Consider the following 9,587-nt stretch of genomic DNA (forward strand, 5'->3'; position numbering starts at 1 on the left):
TTCTTACAGTCCAGCCAGGTTCTTCCTGTCTTGCTGGCCATCTGGAAGGAAAGGTGAAAATGTCAGTATTTGAGAGTAATCATCACAGCCAATGGCTCTGCAGTGATTGAGTTCATGGTCGTGAGATGTTCCACTAACCAGGATCTGTTTGCGAATACTGCCCTCTGTTGGATTCTCTGGTTCACAGGAGTACAGGAGTCGGCACGCTACATGACGCACTGACAAGATAGAGGGAGCAAGACAGATAGAGGGAGAATAGCTGTGATTGGATGGCACGGATCACGTGATTGACTGTAATTAACCATATTAATAATAATTGTAAAAATTGCATTATGCGATCTGCTCATAATTATTTAGTATGATTTATGTGAGCGTGTTACATGTAATGTAGCAATGACAAATAAAGTCCATTCCATTCCATTCCAGTAGTTTAATTCGCACATGCTTGTTCAGATGGGTAAAACGAATAAGTAATAATAACATGTCTTAGTGGCTAAATCCAGATCATCTGTAAGACTTCCAGATGCTACATCTTGCAGATACATGGAGTGGCCATCGTCATTGTTACCTTTTGCTTTCTGCTCTTCATTTATGGCTGTACCCACACGTTTGGTAACTGCCCAATTCCACAGCTGGATGGCGCTCTCTTCAAGCTGAAAACAATTTAATTTTGTAACCTTTATTTTCCATTGAAACCAAGGACTCTTTTACGAGGGAGCCCTGAATGCACATTATTTACAACAGTTACAAACATTTTAATAAAACATTTTCAAAACATTTTAAAACACAATCAGGAAAAACAATCACAGATTTCAACAAAGAAACATATTCAACATTCAACATCAACATTTGAGCAGTGAGTTGTACCGGTGAGGTGTACCGATGAGGTGTACTGGTGAGGGGTACCAGTGAGGTGTACCAGTGAGGTGTACCAGTGAGGTGTACCAGTGAGGTGTACCAGTGAGGTGTACCAGTGAGGTGTAATGAGGTGTACCAGTGAGGTGTAATGAGGTGTACCAGTGAGGTGTAATGAGGTGTACCAGTAAGGTGTACCAGTGAGGTGTACCAGTGAGGTGTAATGAGGTGTACCAGTAAGGTGTACCAGTGAGGTGTACCAGTGAGGTGTAATGAGGTGTACCAGTGAGGTGTACCAGTGAGGTGTAATGAGGTGTACCAGTGAGGTGTAATGAGGTGTACCAGTGAGGTGTACCAGTGAGGTGTACCAGTGAGGTGTACCAGTGAGGTGTACCAGTGAGGTGTACCAGTGAGGTGTAATGAGGTGTACCAGTGAGGTTCACCAAAACTAAAAGCGGTTTCAAATTATTCTTGTTTTTTTCAGCAATTAGTCATTCAGCACCAATTTCAGTTCAACACATTTTCCCCAGATTTTTTTTCTTTCTGAGTTCACCATCTAACACCTGAGACTGTGCTATGTCCAGGTCTAAAGCCAGATTAATGCACATTTAGAATTAGTCTACTTCACTTATTGGAGGGGCGAAATTCATCCTATTCACTGAAATGACTGACCTCCAGTTATACAATCAGGCATGCACAACAGTCACATATGGGCACCTTTATATGGTTTAACCAAATTAATTAATTCTAATATACACCAATACACGTACCTGAGGATCCAGTGGTTCTGGGAAGAACACTGCCGTTTCACAATACAGCTTCTCAATGACTTCATCTGTGTTAGCTTGCTGTTTGTGCAGCAGGTGCTCTGTGAGACCTTTAATAACACAAACAGAAGAGCGATCATGAGAAACCATTATAACAGAGAAACAATGACAACAGACACATTCCGTTAGAAATGATGGACAGAATAATGGTGGTCGCCACAGGACGTGGTTGATTTAAGGCAGAGCACATTGCTGTGCCTCTAAATAATTACTTACTAGCTGATTTCGAAGGAAGGCATGGCTTATAAATACACTAAATATGTGTTAAACTTGACACTTTACTGGCGAGTCAACAATGAGGAGCCCAGTGGTCAGTGCTAGCACAGCAGGCTAACACGGTACGTCAGCTAGCTACAGTAGCCGGTGTCGTTAGTTAGCCACGGCTAGCTTACTCTTTCGTTGATATCTGGTTAAATTAATTGAGCTTATTGAGAAGAAAATATTGAGTATAAATAGTTAAGCAACTCACATTTCACGTTTGATACAATGCTCTCCATCTTTTAAAAAAATAGAAACGGAGCTACAAAGCTAGCAAGTCTGTGGTGAAAGGCGAAGGTGACGTGAGTGCAGGGTTGCCAGATGGGATTGACACTTTCCATCCTAACTACAGTCTAAAAACCGCTAAATCCACCATTTCTTGTCAGAATTTTATTTATTTATTATTTGTTTAATTACTATTGGGCAGGTGCCCATCTCCTGCCACTAAACTGTATGTCTGTAGCCAATGATGTTTGTAAAAAATAAAATAAAATAAAAACAAAAACATTGTATGTAGCTACTAGGGTGTGTGTTTTTGTAACTGTCAGGCACTGACATTATTGATACCGCCTAAATGCTATTTATCCAGCGCAACCCGCCCAAAAGCTTATTTCCCGGCCCAGTGTGATCAACAGTATCCCATTCGGCGGTAGCCCGCCCCATCTGGCAACCCTGCCTGCCATGTCCCACCCACTTTTTGAAAATTGTAGCTTCCAAGAGATTTCATACGGAATGTTTGCTTTACTATTTCTGATTTCATGAAAATCAGGATCCAGGGATGGCTGGTATCAATGGGCTAGCAGGGCTAAGCCCCCCTATCTTTTACAATAAATATGAGAAGAAAAAAACTAAAGTTTCAGAATAAAAGTCCGGGGGAAAAAAGTTTCAGAATAAAAGTCTGCAGGTTCCAGAATGTCTTGTAGAAAGACGTCATATAAGTTGACAGTTTGTTGTTTTTGAGAAATGTGAATTGTACATTGAATTGAAAGTGAATATCTAATAGCTTGTTTTATTGAAAAAGAAAGTGTATGTCAGCAGATTTGTATATAAAGAACCTTTCGCTTGATATCACCAGTCTTAGCCATCATTTCAGAAGGTAGAAATACTACACTGTGACTCGTAATGTTGTATGTATGTAATGTTAATAAATAATAGGCACAAACTGATGTTGCAAAAGGTCAAAACTATAGCTGCATTTACTTCCCTGTGTTTAAATGAGTCCTCTTGCTCTTCTATATTTGACCTACTCCACATTTTCATAGCCTTATCGTAACATGTATTCTTACCAGTAGAAGCTAGTCAAAACCATATAATTTACTGCTTTTTATAAAGTGATAAAAGTAATTGAGCAGAATTAAGTTCAGCCTACTGGTCCGGCCCTCCACAATAGTCCCGGTTTCTCATGTGGCCCATTGTGAAAATGAATTGCCCACCCCTGGTATAGACCCTAGGCCTAATGGATTTATTAGCCCCCCCACTCAGTATCATTACCAGCCGCCACTGTCAGGATCTGTTTAATGAAATATGAACAATACCAGATAATAGTTGATCTCTTGAGTTGCAATCTAGCTGCCTAAAGTTGGCTAGTTTTAATATGACTTTAAGTAGAGTATCTCATAAAGGACATAGCAAGTCTTTGTACTTTTTTCCCATAAGTATACAGGATGAATGAATAAATAAAGAATAAACAAATTAGGCCTCTAGATGACCCTAGAGGTGCCATAGGTCTTGTTCAAATTATGTAGAAATATGTAGAAACATGTCAGTAACATTTGAGAGCTAGCTTTCAATTTAAGTGAAGAAATGCGATTGCTGTTTCTAGAGATCTGTACTGATTTTGTAAAAAAATAAATAAAAATGATTCTCTCCTATTTCCAATGATAACCTTTGGTGCAATATGAACATGCGGCCACAAGATGGTGTATTTTAAACCTGGGGCCTTGGGGATGAATAGTTTGTTATTGTCAATAACCAATTCCCATACACACCTTACCCTTAACATTAACCTTAACCCTAGCCTTAACCATAACCCTACATTTAGGACAATTGTTATGAGCAGCAATCAAAAACAAACCACTGAACATGATCCTTCTTGGATAATATGTAAGTAAACTCCTGCATACATCAATAGACTTCCCAGAACCTCAGTGCCACTGTGTGAGAAAGGGGCTTTTGAAAGAGACATATCGTTTACACTCCATATCCACCATGGTCCCTTGGTCACCGGTCAGGGCAGGGCCTCCTCCTTGAAGAAAGTCTTTGTTGCTATAGTACTGTTCCTTTTACTAAGACCTTATTGTTGAACCAGAGGAAAGACCGCAAGCTGCTTGTATAGAGTGGGTCAGCGCCTCGTATTGTGTTTTGAACACCAGATTCTAAAATAAAACGTCTTAAAACCTACTCCTTTCAGCTCTCAGCTTCCAGCAATTGTTCCAGCTGGAGTCTTATCTAGCTGTCCTCCTGGCCCAAGGGGAATGTGCCCAGCTCTGAGGACTGATCATACAAATTAACATATCATACAGTACAGCACTGAGAGGGTCACATTAGGTGGAATGGGGCACGGCATATGACCACACAAATATAGGCTACTTGCCTGGTTTCTTACTGTACATGGATACAATTTTGAAAGACATTTGTTTTTCAGTGTTCCACAAAGTCAGTTATGTATAGAGCCTCTTCCTCTCTCCCCGTTTTCTTCACAGTGAGATGTGTCCCAATATTTATTCTGCGCAGAAAAGACAGTAATTATTGCTTCTTTTTACAATATTCCTTCCCTTAACAGAACTAAAAGCCCTTGCATCAGTTGAGATCATTTCTGTGGAATTCCTTATTGCAACACTGCAAAACTTTCCTCTGTTCAATATTAGAGGAAGAGGATGTACTGTACATGAGGAAAAATGTGTCTCCACCATATTTGACAGATGAGGTGGTATGCTGTGGCAGTTCCTTTTTTCCTTCACACTTACTCTTGCCATCACTCTAGTACATCTTTGTTTCATCTTTCCACTTTCAGACCTTTTAGACCTTTTCCCATAACTTTGCAGCCTCATTTAGATACTTTTTAGAAAACCATGACCTGGCCATTGTGAATAATTATTTGGTCTTCCACAGTAGTCTTTTCATTGGCTTACCAGGGGGTTTGCCATTTCTGATCTCACCAGTGCTTTCTTTCCTTTTAATCAAACTGTTGTTGTTTCTATGTTTAAGGTTTTGGCTAGGTTTCTGATATGTCTGCCTCATAATGGCTTCCCTGAATATCACGTATGTCTTTTTGGCCTTCATGTTGACAGACACCAATAGCCGACTCCAAAGGCAAAGCCTAGAATCAATACAAGACATTTGCTGCGTTTGTAAATACGCTCTGGAAATCTGATTACCACTCATGGAATGCCTCTTCTCCAAACAAATTACGTGGTCCCTTTATGACGTTGAACCCAGTGTACACTTTGGCGCTCTCAGAGCGAATTTACGAACGCAGCCATTGAGAGCTCTCTTATGACTGCACAATTAGACGGAACACACCTAATGAACCAGAATCACCTGTCAAGCTAATTGCCCCATCACTTTTGGGTACCTTGAAATAATGGGATTATGCATAGACATTTTTGTAATTTCTGATTGGTGGAAACAATATATACACAAATACCATCAGATAAAAGCTGATAATCTACTTTCACCACATAACAATTGTTTGATTTCAAATCCCCCCTCCAAAAAATGCTTTACTGTCCCATTACTTACGCAGGGTACTGTAATTGTAACTGTAATTTCTTTTTTAGACAATTAAGCCATAAAAAGTCATAATGAAATACTTTGAATAATAGATTTGATGAATTTGATGAATGATCCTAGGGTTGAATAACCGTAAACGGAATAGCCCTCTGTTTCTCATGTAGCCTCTATATTATTTCTTTTATGGCAACATTTTGCCATTTACTGTTCCATAGTGCCATGTTCAGGATAAATTCCTCCCATAGATCTAGCTGGTGTGGACTGTTACAGCACATTCTACAAAATGACTGGTTCAAGTCATCATCGTGTAAATGAGCGCAGAAACGCACACTGACACTGATAATGGCATGCCTCCCACAACTCCACCTTTATCAATTGTTTCCCATGTTCTCATGTACCATATCACCATGTTCCCACTGCAGGGGAAGGAAGAGTGCTGTTCTTCACAGACCAGAATGGGCCGCGGTGGGCCTCCTCACCTATCAGTTAATTGACCATGATGGAACACAGCCCATTTTTGGATCCGCTGACGTTCAAGCCCTCAAATTGTTGGGTCCTGAGTTCTGATACGGGCGGAAAGGTGAGGCAGGATGTTCTTATTTATGAATGAATGAATGGACTTTATTGTCATTGCTACAGTACAGGTACCAAACAACGAAATTTAGGAGGGGTGGCTCCCCTGGTGTTAGGAAAGGGAAAAAAAAAAAACTTAAAAAAATCACAAGAAGGGAATGAGCTGGTTTACATAAATAAAGGCTATGTACACAATCCACTGTACTATACTGTACAGATAGTCGACTAGGGTTGTCATATTGCACAACAGTATTTTTTCACGTCATTTAAAGTGTCACAGTTTGCAGGCTTGAAATGTACATGTCTGTGCCTCAGCACCACACCTGATTCCTTCAGTCCAGCAGCTGCCATACAATCCGTCCAGACTGTCCAGGGCCCAGTACAGTACCTGCCACAGAGAGCTGCCAAACACATTTGTTGCAGCGATTAAGGAAAACAGTCTGCAGCACATCCACACAACACGGGGCGCTGCTAAGGGACAGAGGGCTCACGGAGGGGTTATTTACATTGATATAAAAAGCTCCATATCCTGTCTCCAAGGTTATAAATAAAATCAGCAAATATTTATTCTAAGTGTTTGTAGCGATACCTTCTATCAGATATGACAATGATTGTTTATGTTACCTCCACCTGTGACGTGGCCCCAGACAAGATAAGGTCTAACATTAGGCTGTACTGGGTTTAAATCAGGGGCGGATTTAGGATTGTAGGAGATCCGGGGCTTAGCCCAGAGGGAGAATATAATGTGCCTTCAACCTTCAACTTACCACCACCTTAAAGCGGACAAAAGGCACTGGAGAACACATATACATTCACACCCTTTAATGAAGCAAACTAATTGTGGTGGTTCTGGGCACAGAGGGAGGTCAGCACACGTAGCTCCCCCTGCAGGCCAGAACGCGCCATTGGATAGCAGCTGACCTGTATTACAAAATCGACAGTAAACACACACACACACACACACACACGTCAGTCACCATCATTTATATTTGAATAGAATTACATAATTGATGGGCTGAGGCTAGTTATGTTACAGTATGTATATCAGGGCAGACTCTGTGCTCACCACTTATATTGTATTTAGAGTCTTGTCCTGTGTTATATGACGATATATTACATGTATTGTTGGCCTGTGTATAGTACTGTGAAATCAAATCCCCCCTGGGACATTAAACAAACTTAGTTAGTTAGCATTACATCTTAGGATAGATTTGAGTCATGTTCTGTATACATACATACTACCATAAGGGCATACTTAATGTGGTTACTCCATGTTTACTAGCTGTAACATTAACGTTACTAGATTGAAATCAAGTGAAATACTGAAACACAACTGTGAACATTTCAAACCTGCAAACTGCGACACTTTAAATGAATGTGAAATAACACTATGTGCAATATGACAACCCTCGGGTACATAAGGTTCAGAGATAGGAAATGTTAGAATAGGTATAGCATAGCATAGAGTACAGCACAGTGTTTTATTTGTATAGTATAGTATAGTGGATAGTGTACATAGCCTTTATTTATGTAAACCAGCTCTTTTCCCTTCTTGTTTTTAGTTTTTTTTCCTAGCACCAGGGGAGCCCCCCCTCCCAAATTTCGTTGTTTGGTACCTGTACTATATAAATGACAATAAAGACCATTCATTCATTCATTCATTCATTCTTTTTCACTTGTTACTCAGTCAACCAGAGTGCAGATATCAAAGACTATCAGCCTGTTATTCACTTTAGTGGAGTATTATCCTTTGTTTGATTTCTTACCATGTTTGTTTGATTTCTTACCATGTACCGTAACAGTACCTTGCTATGTTTCATTTTCATTATAACATAACGTTATGTTATGATAGCCAGCTAGCATTAGCAAACCGGAAAAGTAGTGTCAGTGAGTCAGTCACCTTTCTAATAAGATTCACAAACCTGAAACATCATCTATGTCATCACTGCTGGTGATGTCATTGTTGTCAGCTGCTGATACTGCTGCTGCAACAGTTCTTGGCGCTTGTTTTGTTGAAAAAAACTTTGGGATATCCATCCTTACAATTTTGCAAGTCAGGCACTGATTGAGATCACTTCTTCTTCAGGGCAGGGCAGGCTACGCAGTACGCAGGCTAATGTCGCGCAGCTGTATGTGGCAGGTGTATATCAGGTAGCACATTTGTTGTTGTTGTCGTCAGGTGTTGACCCCGGAAGGGCAAATAGGTTTGACCGCAAGGGCGCTAAGTTTGTTATTGTTTGTACCAGTGATTAAGCCATTGATGGCACATAGTAACACAATAAATGTTTATTATGCAGCAAACCAACGACTACGGATCTTATATAACCAACAGCAACACATCAAATTTAGGACGCACGGCGCGTCAACCGGACAATCCGTCGGGTTAGCATCTCAGTAGCAAGTAGTAGACTATGCTCCTTTAACAATTATTATTAATGTACCTGGTTATGTTACAGTAGAGAAACAAAAAACTGTTACCAAAACTGAGTATTTACTAGCTAAGATTGGCAAAAGATTGGCGTGGTGCAACCGAAATTAGTAAACAACTAGTTTGAAACTAGCTAGTAACAACTAGGGGCTTAGTAACTACTGCATGCCTGCATTTAGTAATGACTTACGCCAAATTGGTGCAACCCAGTCCAGTAGGCTACCAGATACAATGTTGTAATGTATGCACGTATTTTGCTACCACGGTTGCCAGATGGAATTGACAATGTCCAGCCCAACCAGTCTAAAAGCTGCCGAATCCACCCGTCCAGTGTGACCAAAAGTAGCCCAATCTGGCAACACTGCTTGCTACGTTCTTACAGCTCGCGTGAACACAGGTTCTTCCATCAGCGCTCGCCTGCCGCTTCGATTGCAGACTCAAGTTAACGCGCGTGCAGAAAGATGCCACGAAACTCAAGTCCCGTAAAACAAATTGTTATTTCTCGCCGTGAGAAATAGAGATGCGGCGTGAGAGCGTGAGAACTGGTTGAAATGCGTGAGTCTCACGGTGATTGCGTGAGACTTGGCAGCTCTGCTAGCTAATAAGCTAACACTTGTTTGGCTAGTGTAGTAAACACACACACACACACAGACACACACAATAACTTGTGAACAACACAACAAACAAAACCACGCTAAGTCAGCTAACAAAAACAAACAAGCTTCTTATAAAGCTAGCTAGTTAACAAGCTAACACCTGTGTGGCCTCCTGTGGTAACCTGTAGACAGGTGAGGTAACCTGTGGTAACCTGTAGACAGGTGAGGTTACCTGTGGTAACCTGTAGACAGGTGAGGTAACCTGTCAGGATGTTCATTTCCCAGTGTACAGGCACAGTGGGTAAAATATAAATAATA

General features: G+C 40.7%; 1 protein-coding gene across 1 annotated transcript in view; it reads right to left on the reverse strand.

The window, feature by feature from the left end:
* Positions 1-9,547, reverse strand: part of LOC308163925 (testis-expressed protein 11-like) — a gene marked incomplete at both ends in the record, with an annotated part of 19,671 nt that extends 10,124 nt beyond the window's left edge. The window contains 5 exons of the mRNA XM_080538099.1: positions 1-41; positions 139-218; positions 569-653; positions 1,626-1,732; positions 9,502-9,547. The exon at positions 1-41 is cut by the window's left edge and continues 40 nt beyond it. Of these exons, the coding sequence (XP_080394225.1) occupies positions 1-41; positions 139-218; positions 569-653; positions 1,626-1,732; positions 9,502-9,547 (359 nt within the window). The remainder of the gene's footprint in view (positions 42-138; positions 219-568; positions 654-1,625; positions 1,733-9,501) is intronic.
* Between the last annotated feature and the right edge of the window lie 40 nt (positions 9,548-9,587).

The sequence above is a fragment of the Nansenia antarctica genome (genome assembly GCF_963989245.1).
Source record: "Nansenia antarctica genome assembly, chromosome: 8".
Lineage (NCBI taxonomy): Eukaryota > Metazoa > Chordata > Actinopteri > Argentiniformes > Microstomatidae > Nansenia > Nansenia antarctica.